Source organism: Schistocerca serialis, chromosome 4, assembly GCF_023864345.2.
Source record: "Schistocerca serialis cubense isolate TAMUIC-IGC-003099 chromosome 4, iqSchSeri2.2, whole genome shotgun sequence".
In the NCBI taxonomy this organism is placed as follows: Eukaryota; Metazoa; Arthropoda; class Insecta; order Orthoptera; family Acrididae; genus Schistocerca; species Schistocerca serialis.
This window is the reverse complement of record NC_064641.1, coordinates 396,221,213-396,240,363: the sequence shown is the minus strand read 5'-3', so window position 1 is coordinate 396,240,363 and position 19,151 is coordinate 396,221,213. Positions and strand designations below refer to the sequence as shown.

Sequence of the window (19,151 nt, the reverse complement as noted above, 5' to 3'; positions counted from 1 at the left end):
AAGACACACACTATGTTGAAAAGAAGTAGCATGAAATTTGCAGAAAAACTGGTTGGAAGTGAAGAAAAATAATGTGTGAAAATGGATTTAGTTAAAGCAAGTAGTTAAAACCATATCTTTTATCTGTAGTACTGATGAGATATTATTCATTTCACATAAAAATAAAATTATTGTGTTGGAAGATATATTTTTTCCTTTCTGAAGATATGCACTTACCCTCAACGAGAAAGGTTGGTTGAAATCTATTCTCATTGTTCCATAGTTTGAACTCAGAACTTTCCAGATGCCACGAATTGCACGAGTGAATGTTTCCATCTGCTTGGGTTGGCCTAGAAGCTCTCGTACAAAATTGCCATCTACAAGTTTCTCATAATTTACACTCACTGGCACAAGTAGAGCATCTTCAATTGTGCCATCCATGTATGCATCAACAATGACACTTAAAAGGCCCCCTTCACAGATAAAAAGAGCAAGTGTCAGTCACAAAATATAAATACTTCTGAAATTCGAAATGATTTATAGTGAGAACTAGAATCAAGCAATAACCTCAACATGAAATACTTAAACAAACAACAGGTACAACACATAAAACAGAATTACAGTACAGTTACATGTACCTTTAGGAAAGCATGGTTTTCCAGTTCTAGTTCTTCCACCTTCAATGAAGAATTCCATATTGTGACCCGCCCGAAGGCACTCAATCATGTATGTATGTAAAACTGCTCGGTATATTATATCACGTCGACCAACTGCTGGATCAATTCGTCTCTTAATAAAGAATGCTCCTAGGCCTCTCAAGAGCCATCTGAAAAACAAGTTTTCTTTTAAAGTCTCTCCCCACTTGAAATCATAAATATTATTCCATTAATAATAGATAATTTTTTCAAGGCACATTAAAAAATTTAACAGCTTGTGTCCTTACCCAAACACAGGAATGTTTAGGTTATCTCCAGCTGCAACTAGGGGTGAACGGATATTGTTGTTGAGAAGAATAAAAGAAATCAATATGTAATCTAAGTGACTGCGGTGTAGTGGAAGAAAAATGAGAGGCACCCCTCTTCTACTTGCCAGATGCAACATCTGAATTTGTCCCGGATGTGCCACAATCCGTGTCAAGAAACAGGGCAGTAATTTGTACAGCACCCATGAAGTTAACCTACAAATAGAAAGGTGGTGTGATGATAGTAGTAGTAGTGGTAATAATAATAAAAATAATAATAATAAACACACACACACACACACACACACACACACACACACACACACACAGAGAGAGAGAGAGAGAGAGAGAGAGAGAGAGAGAGAGAGAGAGATACACACACAGAGAAAGAAAGAATATTGACATGTAAAAAGGTAATACTAGATAATAATTACTGCTATATGCACATTTATTTGTATACTCACGAAATCTCAGAACACCTGAAATTCATAATAAGAAAATGTTTATACTATGTGAAAGTGTGGAAGTGTTAGCCTAATAATTGTCCTTGGCAACAAATGAAACAATTAAGACCCTGAGATTCATTACAACCATTGTGCATTGTTAGCTGCAATTGGCAGAAGGCGTGCTTTATTGGTGCTGCACATTTTAGCAATTTTGATCGAGGTAAACTTATGCTGCAGTGTTCTTCTTCAGCTTGCCAGTATAAAAACATGCACAGAATCAGCAGTGAAAAATCCACGCAATATGCACATTTACTTACGTATAAAAGCCAATCTAGGAATTTCCACTCACGTGGGACTGCATGTACAAGATGATGTGCCAATTTAAAGTTCTAGATTCGCATATTTTGCTGTTTGCATCTCATCTGCGTGATCTTTCATTGCATGTTTCAACAGCTGTTTGTGTTGTGACATATAGTGAAATTTCGAACATTTGCAAGTGCCACAATAAACTAGTACTATTATCGTCCATTGTAGGCTTAAACTAAACTGTGCTCTTTCAAAATTTTTACAACAGAATGACTACCCAAATTGGAAACAACCATTCTCTAATTTCATTGTACAATTACATGAGAAATACGTTAGTTTGAGAATTTTTGGACGCTTACAAAACTACATCTTCATAAGTTACCAATACGAGTGTTTTGGACACGTAATTTATTTCACAGCAAATCAGCATTTGTGGTCCACAGTTCAGCCAAAGAACACATCACCCCTGAATTTCATTCTATATCAACACAAATAAACGTGCGTTTTTGAGAATTATCAGAAGCTACCATTGAACTTTGGAAAATCTAGAGCAACCCGCAGCAAATCAGTGCTTGTGATTTAGTTACTGTAGCAAATTTCCTAACTAACATATTGTGTTACGTCTAGTTTTCCCTTAAAGAGGAATAGCCCTATATATTATCTGCATTTATCATACGTTAACTATGTTTTTGAATTTGCTAACAACTATAATTAACATCAAAACATTTTAGGAAACTAGTAACACAGGTTTTTGTGTTGCCTTAAGAAAAATCTCATTTTATCTATCTGCTTCAGTTCTTATAGGGAATTAATAACTTCCTAGCTCCACAGAGTAAAAGATAATCAGCGGGCTTAATTTAAAGTTATTTGTTCACTGCCTTGTAATACACTGCACCAGCAAAAATGCAGCCCCACTGTGATGCTGTTCTCAAACACGGGATGAGTTGATTGATGTTCGTAAGCAAATGGAAATTGCTGTGACAACTGTCAAATGATTGGCAGCTGCTGCGAATCAGTATGTTGGAAGAGTTACTGAGAGTCATGTACCTGTGAAACCTGTACCAGAAGTTACTTTCGAATACATTATGGGAGTAGCAGTGATCAATGTCTTACAAATATTTATTATTAAAAACAGTCTTGATCACGATTTATTTATCAAGGTGACCGGTTTCGACCACTACTGTGGTCATCTTCAGACCATTGAGTAGGAACCTCTTTCTGTTGGAGAATCACTAGTAGTGATTCTCCAACAGAAAGATGTTCCTACTCAATGGTCTGAAGATGACCACAGTAGTGGTCGAAACTGGTCACCTAGATAAATAAATCGTGATCAAGACTGTTTTTAATAGTAAATGTCTGTACCAGAAGTACCTCAAGTACTATCCTCTACTATGGATCCTGTCTCCTCTGCAGAAAGTACAGGATTTGTCATTACCCATCCACCTGACTGTGAGTGGCATGTCAATGGTACATCTAGGCATCCTGTACAGGATGGATGGGGACCAGGAAGGACTCAGGGTGTTGTACCAGCCCCCCTAACCAACAAGTTTGAGGTGCAGTCTTTCACTGAAATTGTATCAGTGGGACTCACTTGGCCTTTTTTTGGGGAAACCTGTTTTGTCTGGTGTCAGGAGGAGGCAAATGCAAAAGGGTAGGGGTGTATTAATCGTCGGCAGTTCAAAAGTATGGTGAATGATGGTACCCCTTAGGGAAATGGCAGCAAGAGACAGGAAAGGATACCATGTGCACTCAGCATGTGTGCTTGGGGGCCTCATTTAACATGGTGAAGAGGCTATTCCAGCTGCCATTGAAGGAATAGGGTGCAACTAACTGCAGACTGTGGTGCATGTTGGAACAAATAATATATGTCAACCGAGCTCCGCAAGGTCTTTCTTGCATCATTCCAGTAACTGGCAGAGAATACTGAGAAGAGCAGCCTTGCACATGGAATTTCAACAAAGCTCACAATTAGCAGCATTGGAACTGATCATGGCTGTTTGTTTCTGAGTCGAGTAGAGGGACCGAACCAGACACTTCGAGGGTTCTGTGTCAAGCTAGGCTGGGACTTCCAGGACTTCCACTATAGGGTTGAGAGCTGTAGGATCCATCTAAATAGGTCAGATGTGCAGGTAGCTGACTGTGTATGGGGTACACACAAAGGTCTTTTTGATTAAGCGACTTTCCATCCAATCCAGATAATGGTAGCTGTTGGAACCCAGAAGTATAAGTTTAAGATCGAAGGAAATGCCTCCCACAGGTGAGGGTATTAAAATCTTAATGGTAAACTGCTAACTAAGAGCCAGAGTTTGAAGCACTCATGAAAAACAGTGATTCTCACATAATACTTAGTACAGAAACACAGTTGAAACCTGAAATTGAAAGCAGTGAAATTTTTGGGGAAAATTTTAGTGCATATTGAAAGGATAGGCAAATGGAAAATGGAGATGGTATATTTGTCGCAATAGACGAGAAACTCAAATCCACCAAGATAGAAACTGAAGCTGTATGCAATACTATCTGGGCAAGACTCAATATCAGCAGTGGGCATAAAATGATAAGTGGATCCTTCCATCACCCATCTGACTCATCTCCTGATGTAACCGAAAACTTTAGGGAAAGTCTCAGTTCACTTGTACATAAGATCCCCAATCATACTGTAAACACTGGAGTAGACTTTAATCATCCAACAAACAACTGGGAAATTACAGTTTTGTTAGTGGTGGGCATGATAAGACAGCCTGTGAACTTTACTAAATGTCTCCTCTGAGAATTATGTAGAACAGATAGTTAGGAACCCCATAAAGATGAAACTATACTGGACCTAACAGCAACAAATGGACCCGACCTCTCTGAAGATGTCCACACTGAAATTGGTATCAGTGACCATGACACAGCTGTGGCAACAGTGGTTGCCAAAGTACAAAGGTCTACTAAACCAAGCATGAAGACGTATGTTCAGCAAACTAGACAAAAAATCAGTAGTGACAGGTCTCGATGAAGAACTTGAAACTTACAACACAGGGCATGGGCATGTAGAGAAACTCTGTCTCAAGTTTAAAAGAATAGTTGACCATACACTGGATAGATGTGTACCCAGTAGAACAGTTCACAATGAGAGGGAATCTCTGTGGTATACAGTCACTGTAAAGAAACTTCTAAAACAACAGAGATTGCTGCACAATAGCTGTAAAACTAAGTGTAGGGCTATAGAGAGATGCTGAACGAAATGTGTTTGGCTGTCAAGAGAGCAAAGCGAGATGCCTTCAACGATTACCATAACAGAATATTGTCAAGTGATCTTCCACAGAACCCAAAGAAATTCTGGTCATATGTAAAGGCTGTTAGTGGCACCAATCTTAGAACACATTCTGAGCTTGAACATAATAAGGTACCTTGAACAGAATGTCCTCTTCAATGCGAATCAGCATGGATTTCGAAAACATCACTCAAGTGAAACCCAACTCACACTTTTCTCATGTGACATACTGACTTGATCAAGGCTACCAGGTAGAGGCAGTATTTCTTGATTTCTGAAAAGCATTTGCCTCAATACCACACCTACGCTTACTGTGAAAAATATGATCATACAGGGTATAAAGTGAAATCTGTGACTGGATTGAGGACTTTTTGGTAGGTAGGGCATGGCATGTTATCTTGAATAGAGAGTCATCATCAGATGTTGAATATTAATGACTTAGCAGGCAATATTAATACAGGGTGTATACGGGGGCAAGGAAAAAAAAATCCCGGATTATTCTCGCATATCCTGTTTAAAAAATACGCTTTTTCCCGGGCGAAAATACACTTTTCTGTGCTAAGTGACAGATTTTCCGTAGATTTTCCCTCGGAACTGTAAAACTTATCAATTCTTTGAATGGTTAACGTTTTATACAATAGCGTAGAACTTCCCGAAAAAAAAAAAAGAAAAAAAAAAAAAAAAGAAAAAAGACGGGCAGAGAAGTTTTGGAGAGACCTTTGATTTGCAGCAACATATACGTTGCATATTTTCGTATTACTAAAGTATAAATTCGAATTGCACCAAACACAGCACGTTAGTTTGCGGGGCGTCGAAACCGAGGTTGCGGTGTCATTTTGTAAGCGAGTCATATCTCAAGCCACGAGATCTCGTCAGCCGACGACAGCAGCTATTCAGAGCAGAGGACACGTGTCATAGTCAGCCAATAGCAAGATCACTGGTTAAATAGCGCGAACCCGCAAGAGGAAAAGTTACCGGTTTACATTAATGTACACAGTAGCGTATATCTACAAGAAAAGCTAAGCTTTCACATATAATGTTAGTCTCTAAAATTAACACGCTACAACAGAACCAAAGCTTTCACATGTAATATTGATCTTTTTTGCGTGTGTTATACTTTAAGATACATCACACAAATGTGCCAGTAAATTTAATATTATGACACAAATGTCTCGGCTCGAAATTCTTGTAAGTGGCTGGTCCTCAAACTGTTCAGTTTTGAACGCTCTGTGATTTGGATATCCATCCCACTTTCTCCCACGCAACATAATTCATCTTGCGTAAAAAGAAATTTACTTTTAAAGTAACGCTTTTCTAACCACCGTTCGCAATCCTATCCGAAGACTGTTAGAAATAGGTTCGATTTACCAGTTTCCAGAGAGCGCCAGAAAACAGGCATTATTGTGCGTGTGCAACTGCAGTGGTGTAGGAAGCCCATATGTTCGTGTGTATAAAGCACTAAAAGAGCTTACATTACACCATAAAAGAAACAGGGCATCAGAGGGTACTCCAAAGAGCATCGGAATTTCGTAAACCATACTAAAATGCATAATTCGGCTTGAAGTGCGAATTGGCTTTTTCCAGATTCACACTGAAGTATGTCCCATCTGATATTAAGCTTTTCAGTGTGGTTTTTGGGATGTAAATTTTCTTGGAGTACCAGTACTCTACGATCTCATTTTTGGTTCTTTATTATGGCATAATGCCATGTATGGCAGAAGATGATAACGTGCACTTGAAATTCAGCGAAAAGTTGGAACTAGCCAATACTGTAGAATGAAACACTTCGTTTCAAATAAAATGATTGCCTCAGCGGAAAGATTAATAAAGCCAAATTTCTCTAGCAAACTTGCAAAAATAACTTCACTGTTCTGCAAGGCGATTAATGCTTGACTGCTACTAACTTGGAAATAAAATAAAATCAGAAAACTGAAATTAATAATATATTTTTGCCCTCCATAATTATGTGAATGTATTTTAATTCACTTGATAGCTCCCCGGCCACAGAAATCCGTTTTGTTTTCATTTGACTTGGGAGCTGTACACGAAGAGAAGCAGCGAAATCACTTAACGTAAACACGCGACACGTGGAGGTTAACCCCCTCCCCACTACAACTAGGGCAACTCTGTGCAAGCGTGAATCTGGCAGCTATGGCGCGCGAGAAAAATTTTTCTCGTTTGCATCTGGCTGCTTGCTACTGCTACCGACACAGCTAACAGCCAAACTTCAAGTAGCGGGAGAAGGTACTGCTTATACGCGAGTCAAATGCGCATGCGCAACAGACCGCTGGCAATTGGTCAAACGAACCTAATGTGAACAGTTGTGACGTCATGCTCATAGCAAGCAGTTTATTGTTACGAAGAATTACAGTCTGCGCCCTACGGCCTTTGACGTATTTTTGCTATTTGCAAACGCTTGTGCGTGCACGGTTTTTTGTTGTTGTAAATTGCACATTTCCTTTGTCACTAAAGTTTTATTTTTTTCCCCTCTCGTTTATATTTTATTGCTGCAGCATCATTCTCCAGTAGCAGGATACAATAACATTCTTTGCTAGAGAATCAATTCTGCAGCCAAAATTTTAAAAAAAATCAACTGAAAGCTAAAACAATGAAAAATTCCCGGAATTCCGAAAAATTCCCGGGTTTTTCTCGGTTTTCTCCCGGATGAAAAAATTCCCGGGTTTTTCCCGGATTTCCCGGTTGTCCCGGGTCGTATACACCCTGTAATAGCAAAATCAGTCTTCTTGCACATGACGCAGTTACCTGTAATTAAGTGCTATCTGAAAGAAGTTGTATAAATATTCGGTCACATCTTGACAAAATTTCAATGTGGTGCAGAGATTCGCAACTTGCTCTAAATGTTCAATAATGTAAAATTGTGCACTTCACAAAACAAAAAACACATAATATCCTATCACTAAAATATTAATAAGTCACTGCTGGAATCAGCCAACTAGTACAAATACTTGGGTGTACCACTTTGTAGGGATATGAAATGGAACGATCAAATAGGTTCAGTTCCTTACAAATCACTCGTGTGACCAATTCTAGAATATTTCTCAAGCATGTGGGACTTGTACCAGATAAGACTAACGTGGGATATTGAATATACACTCCTGGAAATGGAAAAAAAAACACATTGACACCGGTGTGTCAGACCCACCATACTTGCTCCGGACACTGCGAGAGGGCTGTACAAGCAATGATCACACGCACGGCACAGCGGACACACCAGGAACCGCGGTGTTGGCCGTCGAATGGCGCTAGCTGCGCAGCATTTGTGCACCGCCGCCGTCAGTGTCAGCCAGTTTGCCGTGGCATACGGAGCTCCATCGCAGTCTTTAACACTGGTAGCATGCCGCGACAGCGTGGACCTGAACCGTATGTGCAGTTGACGAACTTTGAGCGAGGGCGTATAGTGGGCATGCGGGAGGCCGGGTGGACGTACCGCCGAATTGCTCAACACGTGGGGCGTGAGGTCTCCACAGTACATCGATGTTGTCGCCAGTGGTCGGCGGAAGGTGCACGTGCCCGTCGACCTGGGACCGGACCGCAGCGACGCACGGATGCACGCCAAGACCGTAGGATCCTACGCAGTGCCGTAGGGGACCGCACCGCCACTTCCCAGCAAATTAGGGACACTGTTGCTCCTGGGGTATCGGCGAGGACCATTCGCAACCGTCTCCATGAAGCTGGGCTACGGTCCCGCACACCGTTAGGCCGTCTTCCGCTCACGCCCCAACATCGTGCAGCCCGCCTCCAGTGGTGTCGCGACAGGCGTGAATGGAGGGACGAATGGAGACGTGTCGTCTTCAGCGATGAGAGTCGCTTCTACCTTGGTGCCAATGATGGTCGTATGCGTGTTTGGCGCCGTGCAGGTGAGCGCCACAATCAGGACTGCATACGACCGAGGCACACAGGGCCAACACCCGGCATCATGGTGTGGGGAGCGATCTCCTACACTGGCCGTACACCACTGGTGATCGTCGAGGGGACACTGAATAGTGCACGGTACATCCAAACCGTCATCGAACCCATCGTTCTACCATTCCTAGACCGGCAAGAGATCTTGCTGTTCCAACAGGACAATGCACGTCCGCATGTATCCCGTGCCACCCAACGTGCTCTAGAAGATGTAAGTCAACTACCCTGGCCAGCAAGATCTCCGGATCTGTCCCCCATTGAGCATGTTTGGGACTGGATGAAGCGTCGTCTCACGCGGTCTGCACGTCCAGCACGAACGCTGGTCCAACTGAGGCGCCAGGTGGAAATGGCATGGCAAGCCGTTCCACAGGACTACATCCAGCATCTCTACGATCGTCTCCATGGGAGAATAGCAGCCTGCATTGCTGCGAAAGGTGGATATACACTGTACTAGTGCCGACATTGTGCATGCTCTGTTGCCTGTGTCTATGTGCCTGTGGTTCTGTCAGTGTGATCATGTGATGTATCTGACCCCAGGAATGTGTCAATAAAGTTTCCCCTTCCTGGGACAATGAATTCACGGTGTTCTTATTTCAATTTCCAGGAGTGTAGATGGAGAAGGGCAGCATGAATGGTCACAGGTTTGCTTAATCCATGGGAGAGTGTCTCAGAGATATTGAAGGAAATGAAATGAACTGAAAGACTCTTGAAGACAGATGTTAACTATCCCGAGAAAGTCTATTGACAAAGTTTCAAGGGCCAGCTATAAACGATTACTCTAGGGCTATACTACAACTCCCTAAGTATCGCTCACACACAGATCATGAAGACACAATTAGAATAATTACTGCACACACAGAGCATTCAAACAATCATTCTTCCCATGCTCCACATGTGAATGGAACAGGAAGAAATGCTAATAACTGGTACAGTGGGACGTACCCTCTGCCATGTGCTTCATGGTAGTTTCCAGAGTTTAGATGCAGAAGTAAATAACACAATGCATGTTGTGTTTTAAAGGATGCGTTCCAACAAAACAAAGGTCTCTAACAATTGGCTGCTTATGAAGTCATTCAGACTGTAGTTCTGTTCATTTACTCCCAGACAAGTATTCTTTTAGTCAGAAATTCAAACAATGGGAAATGCAAAATGGAATGTAACACTATTACAAAACGGATAGTAGTTACTCAAGATATAGTGGAGATGGTGAGTTACAGATGGGCACAATGAAAAGACTGTCAGAACGCGAGCTTTCGGCCAACAAGAAGTTCATTGAAATAGACAAAACACACACACACACACACACACACACACACACATCAATGCAACTCACACACACATGACCACAGTCTCTGGCCACTGAAGCTAGACTGCTTGATGGGAGAGGCAACCAGGTGGTGGGGGTAAGGAGCAGGCTGGGGTGGTGAGGGTAAGGGATAGTGGGTATGAGTGGGGTACGTTAAAGTGCTATTAGTGGGAGTGTGCAGAGATGAGGTAGAGAGAATGTATGGCAGCTAGGTGCAGTCAGGAGGTTAGACAGAGGGTGGGCAGGAGGAGCGTTGCAGAAAAGGAGAAAAGTTAAATGACTGAGGGTGCGTTGGTGGCATAGAGGGCTCTGTGATGCTGGAATGGGAACAGGGAAGAGGCTGTATGGGTAAGGACAATGACTAACATAGGTTGAGGCCAGGAGGGTAATGGGAATGTAGGATACTGCAGGGAGTTCCAATCTGTACAATTCAGAAGTTTTGGTGGGAAGGATCCAGGTGGCACAGGCTGTGTAGAAATCCTTGAAATGAAGAACATCATGTTGGGTGGTGTGCTTAGCAATAGGGTGGTCCAGCTGTTTCTTGGCCACAATTTGTAGGTGGCCATTCATGCAGACAGACAGCTTGTTGGCTATCATGCCCATGTAGAATGCAGCACAGTGGTTGCAGCTTAGCTTGTAGGTCACATGACCTTGATGGGAAAGGTGATACCTGTGACCAGACTGGAGTAGGTAACTTCGGGAGGGTGCAAGGGACAGGCCCTGCATCTAGTTCTATTAGAGGGATATGAGCCATGAGGCAAGGTTGGGAGCGGGGGTTGTTTAGGGATGGATAAGGATATTGTGTACGTTCGGTGAGCGGTGGAATACCACTGTGAGAGGGGTGGATAGGATAGCGGGTAGAACATTTCTCATTTCTGGGAATGACAAGAGGTAGTCGAAACCCTGGTGCAGAATGTAATTTGGGTTGCTCCAGACCTGGGTGGTACTAAGTCATGAGGGGAATGCTCCTCTGTGGCTGGACGGTGGAACTTTGGAAGGTGATGGTGACTGGATAGATACGGCACAGGAGATCTGTTTTTGTACACAACTGGGAGGGTAATTACAGTCTGTGAAGGCCTCAGTGAGTCTCTCGGTATATTTCGAGATGGACTGCTCGTCACTACAGATGCGACAGCCACAGGTGGCTAGGCTGTATGGAAGGTACTTCTTGATATGGAATGGGTGACAGCTGTCGAAGTGGAAGTACTGCTGGTAGTTGGTAGGTCTGATATGGACAGAGGTGCTGATGTAGCAATCTTTGAGGTGGAGGTCAACATCGTGGAAGGTGACTTGCCAGGCTGAGTAGGACCAGGTTAAGCAAATGGGAGAGAAGGTGTTGAGGTTCTGGAGGAATGTGATACGGTATCCTCACCCTCGATTCAGATCATGAAGATGTTGTCAATGAATCTGAACCAGGTGAAGGGTTTGGGAAGGATTCCTCCAGATGGTCCAGAATAGGCTGGCACAGGACGGTGCCATGCAGGTGCCCATAGCTGTACCTCAGATTTCTTTGTGGGTAATGCCTTCAAAGGAGAACTAATTGTGGGGGAGGATACAGTTGGTCATACGACTAGGCAGAGCTTTTGAGAAGAAAATTAAGAAATATTTATCTGTTTTGTAAATTGGTGGCATTCTGATTACACACTGTCAAATGTGCTGTGGAATTAATTTTGCAGCATAGTTGCCTGCCTTCCTGTTCATCTAGCTGTGTCAGAGCTCCTCTGGCACTCTTAGTTTGGAAAGAGGGTTTGTTTGGTTGGTGATGTTTGAGCCACAGTGGCATGGCTTCAAGCTTAGGTGGGGTGGCATGACACACAAGTGATGAGTTAGCTGTGCCGAGTTAAAGATCAGTGCAATGGCTCAGGTTTCCATACTAGCGAGCTGGGCAGTGCATCAGTAAGAGTGGGAGACGTGGCTATGAGAACTTCAGTCACTGCTTGAAGTCATGATAGCTAGCAGGAGACAAGTCATGGGGAGGCACCAGGACTGGTATGTGGTGCTGCAGAGATTTGTTTTGGGTGCAGTGTGACACGACTGAGATGGAAGTTCTAATCTGAAAACGTGGTGTGCTGAAGAGATGAGTAGCCTGTACAGTCATAGCAGTCAATGGGGGGTGTGGCTGAGCCATCATGGAAATTGCCTACCCAGAGTGTAGATGGTATCCTTTACCAGGGGGCAGAGATGACAGCCAGAGACGGGGAACAGTGGAGATTTGTTATTGCTATAATGTACATTGCATTATAAGGTGCTTCGGTTGTCCTCAGTGATTTGTGGGAAGCTGACAAATTGTCAGGATGATGTTAGTGTGTGGTGATACTGAGCACTGTGTAGTTAGTGTGTGTCTGAATACAATACATTTGATGCATTTGTTACAAGTGTAATATAGTACAGTGGCTGTTAGGAAGAAAGAGTGTGTGTTCCGTATTATGTTTTGTAATCATGCTGAAGTCATGTTCAACAGTTATAATTTCTCTGAATTTTATATTGATGTCTGTTGCCTGTAGACTGGGTGGCCTATTGTAGTCCTGTCATCTGTAGAAGTAGGGAATAGCTGGTGGAGGCTCTCGGTAGCAGAGGTAGCTCCTGTTGTGATTTTATTTATTTATTATACTATGTTATTATGGCTGTCCAATTATAATGTACTACAGGCTGAAACATTGAAGATGGAGATTTCACTTCTGTTGTTCATGGTTGGTGTCTGCTTGCGTGCCACAGTGGCTGAATCAGACTCGAGTTGTACACATTACACTTGCTTAGGGAGAGTTTCTGATGTGCTATTTATTATTGTGCAACATAAGAAATATTTCCATGTGAATAGTGCTGATTTCAGGTATCTGACAATAATCTCCATTGGTGGCATTGTGTTTGTGCACTATTATAAATGTTGTTAAATAAATGCTACTGTAATGGAAGACCATGCTTGCACAACCCCCAGCCAAAAGCCCAAGCCACCCAAACCTTGCACCACACTAACTTCATGGCTTTGTATGTAATGTGTGTAGTAACCAGTGTGGCCAGCAGATCTGTTGTAACAAAGATCCCCTCTTTCCTCTTTTATTGTTGTGATGATTAAAAATAGCCATAATATGAAGATGTCTATAATGACTGAAACACGGTATCAAAAATAAATAATATTGTAATCTAGACTGTGTTACTTTGACAATTTTTTTTATCCAAGTAAGATTGTTTTTAAGGGAACATTTATATGAAACCTCAATCCCACAGAAACATTATGCAGAGGATAGTGGAACAAGTGTGCCTGTTTAGATATTTACCTTATTATTGTAAGAGTACATCTGGGAGCAGCAAGCATGCAATATCAATTGCATTGACAACGGTCAAATTTACAGTCATTCAAATTTACAGTCATCTGATTCCAAATAAGTGTCATACTGAATTTTATAAATTACAAAACAAGATGAGATTTTAAAAATGCTTCCACCTCTATATATTACTTTCATCTCTGCTTCTGATTCATGAACAATGCTTAGTAGTTTGTTAAAGCCCTTCATAACATCTATTAAATGTATGTCGTCACTTCAGTCTATTAACAGTTCCATTAAGAGCAGTGGAACTAGACGTTTAACTGAAATGATTCACTTCTTCACTGTCCATAATTTTATTGAATGAAAACGTCTGGTTTCCCTTCATTTGCTCATTTTTTGTTGTCATATGACTTGAATTTGTTCTTGCCTACATAAATAAATCAAGTAATGATCCACTAAACATTACATAGTTCATCTACACAGTATATCACAATGATGTAATAATACTGGATTTGGTATTCAAAAATTGGTATCGCACACTGCCAATAAAGAGGCAGTAGCCAAAGTGGCAGTATCCATCTAATGCAATAGCTTTACCCCATACATTTTTGAGCACATATAAAATAAATAATTTAGGAGTAACTCACTGAATGATAAGAGGCATTAAGTCATTGACACACAAATGACACTTATTGTGCTCCCACTGAAAGAATTTATGCTCTTTTCGACTGATACCTCCATCAAATTGCTCAAGCCTACTCTCTCACATTGAATATGCTAACCACCATCCTTAATGATTCTACCATCCCCACACCATTACCACCGAGATCCATTTGCCACTGTTGGTACCACCTTTTCCCTTTACATCAAATCCCTCTTACGCGTATGGTCTTTCCACTGTCCAACACTGTCTCTCCCAACGTCCTTCTGATATCAGACCTGCTACTTCATTCCCCATATACTTTACCAATTATATTGAGGGGAAGGTATACAAAAAAATCTGTGGCATGGCCATGGGCACCCACAGGGTACCCTTTATGCAAACCTGTTTACGGGCCATCTAGAGGAAACCTTCCTACCCTCCCCAAACACATGTAGTTCAGGTTCATTGATAATCTGGACTCAGGGCCAAACACCCTATCCTCAAACCCACACAAGCTCAACACCTCTCTCCCATTCACTTTACCGGGCCCTCCTCAAGCCAATGTACCAGCTTTCTGGATGTTGACCTCCTCCTCTCTGATGGCCCCAGCCATGCCTCTGTATTAACCCCACTAACCAGTCTGGAACCGTGGACGGCATACAAGTAGATCCCGTTATATGTGGATTCGTTATCCGTGTTTTAGTGTGTACACAATTTTAGCTTTAAGTCCAGTGCTGCAATTTGTTAACAGTACATGGAAGAAGTAATATGTCAGCACATCTCAATGCACGTCTTCTGTTGTGTTTGTTGAGATCTGAATCATCAGTTCAGATCAACATAGTTGTGAGGTTGCACTTGACATAGTCTGTATTTAAAATGTCAGAGAAAAGGAAAGCAAGAGTTCCTGCCAAGAGAAAGAAGTGTATACTAAAGTCATATTCATTAGAAACAAAGTTAGAAGTTTTGGATCACTATGAGAAAGGTGAACCTATTGCTGACATTCAGTACTTTTTAGTGAGAACAGCAATAAAGAAGAAGCAGATATCAAGGAAGAAAGTTCAAGCCTGTTAGAAAGCTAGCAATGGTGAAAAAGGCTGAGACCTTCAGAATGACTGATACTGCAATGACAGGTTTTGAGAAACACGGTCCTGAAAAAGTAAGGACTGTGATAGTGAAGAAAGAAGTAGAACATTCTTTTAAATGTTATGAAGAGTTGTATAATCAACTGCCAATTAAAACATTTCTTTGCAAAACAGTGTGGCACTTCAAATGAATGTCAAATTCCTAGCAAGAACTCTTCTGTCATAAATGATGTGCATCTAAGGGAAGCCATCACAGAAACTGAACTGACAATGGCACTATCAGATTCTTCCTATGTAGATGATCCAGGGCCTATTTTTGATGTAGATGGACTAAATGAAAATTACTTTAGTGTATTGTGTGTTTCAGTGTTAAATTTTAAGTGTATAAATTTTGCATCAAAATATGTATCAGAAAGGTGATAATAGACAGTTATGGTAAAAATATGAAGAAACTGCTTTTTTAAACCAAACATTTGAGTAAGCAAAAACCTAACCCCATACTTTACACACTAAATGACTCACAATTTACACAAAATTTGGTACGTTCACTGATACTGCAGAATGTAATTATAATGTATAATAAAATTTACATGCATCCGCAGTGATGAGAATTCCCTTGGAGCTCAGTATGCTGAAGGTCTCACTAAGGTCTTCACTGTCAGGTATTACCCAACCCCACTCCCTCCAAACCTAGTCTGCCAACAGATTTCTTGTGCCATATCCTTACACACCCCTTGTCCTCCCACCATTCCCAAGAATCAACTGCAAAGGAGCTCCCCCTTGTCACCCAATATCACTGCAGACTGGAACAACTGAACTATATCCCTTGCCGAGGCTTTAATTGTTTACCATTTCTCCCAGAAATGAGGGACATCCTACCCAAGATCCTTCCAACCTCTCCTAAAGTGGTATTCCATCACTCACCCAACCAACACAACATCCTTGTCATTTCTTATGTCACCCCCCACTCCCAACCCCTCGCAACTTGCCGCTTGCCACAGTGGTCTTCTCCCTATGGAAGACCCAGGTGAAAGAACTGCCCAAGTTACTCACAGAGCACACCTTATTCCTGTCCTGTTCCAGACTTATTCTATCCCATAAGAGGCAGGTTGTGCTCGTACAGGGGCATGACCACCAACCAATTGTCCATCAGAGTGAATGGCCAAAATGAAGCCAAGCACAATGTTGACCATCCAGTGGCACATAAAGCTGCTGAGTGTCACATGCTCAAGTTCAATGGATGCTTCACAACAGGGGCATTCTCTCCAACACTTCCTTTTCCGAACTACAGCCTTGCAACATATTCTTCACTCCCAGAGTCCCCCTGGCATCGACCTTAGCTATCCCTCTGCACCCACATCCTGTAACAGTTTCCCCTCATTCCAGCCTCCCGCTCCCTTCCAATTCATGCCTCTACATCATCTTCATTGTGTGCTGGATCTCACCAACTCCAGTACCAATGTGTCACTTGCCTGGTCTGTGCACCTGCCACCCCTCTCTCCCGTATTCCTATCTTGCACACCTGCTACATCCCTCAAAGCCACTAGCTAACCATCCCCAAACCCTCATCCTGCTTCCTGCCTGTTTCTACCTCTATCCAACCCAACCTTCACAGCCACCATCCCCAGACCACCTGCCGAACTGCAACCCCGCATTGTGTGTCCAGCTGGCACAATGTAAGTGCACAGGTGTGTGTGTGTGTGTGTGTGTGTGTGTGTGTGTGCGCGCGTGCGCATGCCTTAGACAGACAGTGAGTTTTCGGTTTTGTTTGTATGCCTAACGACCACTAAACACCACTACTATTTTGTGTGTTATTACCTCTACCCTCAAATTATTTATATTTTGCCAATACTTTCCACAAAATTTCCATTCCATTCTCTTCTTACAATAGCTCAAACAGTTATGTTTTCATTTTGGAAGAGAAATACCAATATTCAAAACTTTGATAATGATATGAGGAGAAGACTGAAATTATACTTCAGGTGATGTTTTTGTAGTCTGCATGCCATAGATCTATGGTTTTGAATTAAACATAGTAACTTCAAGCTTGTAAGACAGATCTGGAAAACAACAGGAATAAAAAACAAAGAAATACCATAAATTCGCAGAAAGTTTGGCATCATAATAACTACAAAAATGCAAATCTAAGAAATAAAAATGGTCACAAAAAAGACATACTTTGAAGGCAGCAACACATCTCATCTCACTGGTTAAAAACATAGTGAAAACAAATTTAATTTTAAATATCATTCACACAGAAAAGAAATTTCAGTTTCAACGCTTTTTTCTGCTCATTTGTGATTGTTATAAAAATGCTCATATATCCGAAAGAGAGCATACCAAACAAGCACATTCCCTTACCTTAGTAGAAAATCTGATAACGTTGAACACATGTTGCATAAAATTTGAGCAGCCCTTTTTTCATGTTTCTTTACAAGCTTCTGATATATGTCTTCACTCTTCTGGCTCATTTCTCTCATGTCTTGATCTGCTGCCATTCCACATGCTTGTTGTAATCTTTCGTCGCGTAATACCTGTTGGAAAACGTATTCGTAGAGTACTACAAAACTGTATTCCTGGGTGTACATAGAGTTTGAAAGATTGTATTAAAAATGCCAACCAAACATTTTACAACACCTCTTAATTGCTATTTATTTGTGATAGTGATCAGAATGTCAGTTAATATTAATATACATAAAAATTACATTGTTTGTGGGTGAAATTGATGATACTCCAAAAATCGTCCACCACCAATCACTGGTTCCCCTATTGTGCACTATGGTGGTTGTTCAGGGGTAACTCTGCGGTTGTGGAGATACAACTGTTGGAGTGGTCACTACGACATAGTGTTGGACAACAGGACACCTTCTGCCTCTTTCCCATCAATATATTTTTCACAGGTAAAAATTCAAGATTGTTCAATAATATTTTCAAGCTTTTATGAATATTCTCATTTTTTTATGATCTAGAATATTCTCGAATGTTCTAAAATACAACGTGGAAATGGCACATATGACATAACATCCACACTCTGAACCAATTATTTGTACAATATTATGAAAACAGAGGAAAAACTCCTCAAAAAAGTGTATCTTGCTTATAGAGAGAAACTACATAAACGAAGAATGGTTGTGTGTATGAACAAATTTAGCAACAAAAAAGACTCAGTTGAATAAACAAATCAGTGAATACAGAATATAATAGCGAGGGACAAAAAATATTTAAATTGACTGATAAACCAAGGTAAAATAATGAATTTCCCTATAGAATTCCTAAATTTGTTTAATGTTCCAGACACAACCTCTCACAATAAAGCTTTCACACATCACAGAAGTGGAAATATAAACAAGAAAAGAAGAAGGTATTGGCAGTTACATACAAGGATTTACAAAATGTTGTACTATGTGGTATTACAGCACTGTACTATGGTGATACTTTTGTTGTGGGGACAACTGTATTGTGGAATAACTATCTTTCAATACACAACACAATGAAAGAATAACAAGTACTGTATATACAGGGGATGACACTCTCTCAAAAGGGCAGCAATTGGTGAATGGTGCAACAATACCAGTAATTGATCATGTACGCTTTTGTGTGTGAGCAACTACCATAGAGAGATATTTCTACAGCGTTTGCATAGTGATCCCAGTATAAGAACATGAAAAGTAAGTTGCTAAATGCATCTTTGTTATGTTTTCTACATGATTATGCCTTGTACTAATAGCACCTGCAAAGCGTTAAAGGTCTGAATTCTCCACCCACTCTCAGAATTCTGATGATGGTTCTTTCATGTGACCATTACCACAACAGTGTTTGTATTTTCAGTTCTGTTAACCAATACTGCCACATTTGAATGAGATATCATAATGAACTTCCATAATTCTCACATCTAGGCAGATATTAACCCCCGTAATACATTAGTTGCCAATTGTCAACAGTGATTTAGAATCACTGTGTGATGCAACATTATTCATGGCCA

At 41.2% G+C, this 19,151-nt stretch overlaps 1 protein-coding gene across 5 annotated transcripts in view; it reads right to left on the bottom strand.

The window, feature by feature from the left end:
• LOC126474925 (glycerol-3-phosphate acyltransferase 1, mitochondrial) overlaps positions 1-19,151 on the bottom strand; it is a 427,627-nt gene that overhangs the window by 102,848 nt on the left and 305,628 nt on the right. For all 5 annotated transcript variants that reach the window (XM_050102436.1, XM_050102437.1, XM_050102435.1 and 2 more), the window contains 4 exons: positions 17,531-17,703; positions 923-1,156; positions 618-805; positions 217-452 (listed from right to left, as the gene is read on the bottom strand). In XM_050102436.1, coding sequence (XP_049958393.1) covers positions 217-452; positions 618-805; positions 923-1,156; positions 17,531-17,703 — 831 coding nt within the window. The remainder of the gene's footprint in view (positions 1-216; positions 453-617; positions 806-922; positions 1,157-17,530; positions 17,704-19,151) is intronic.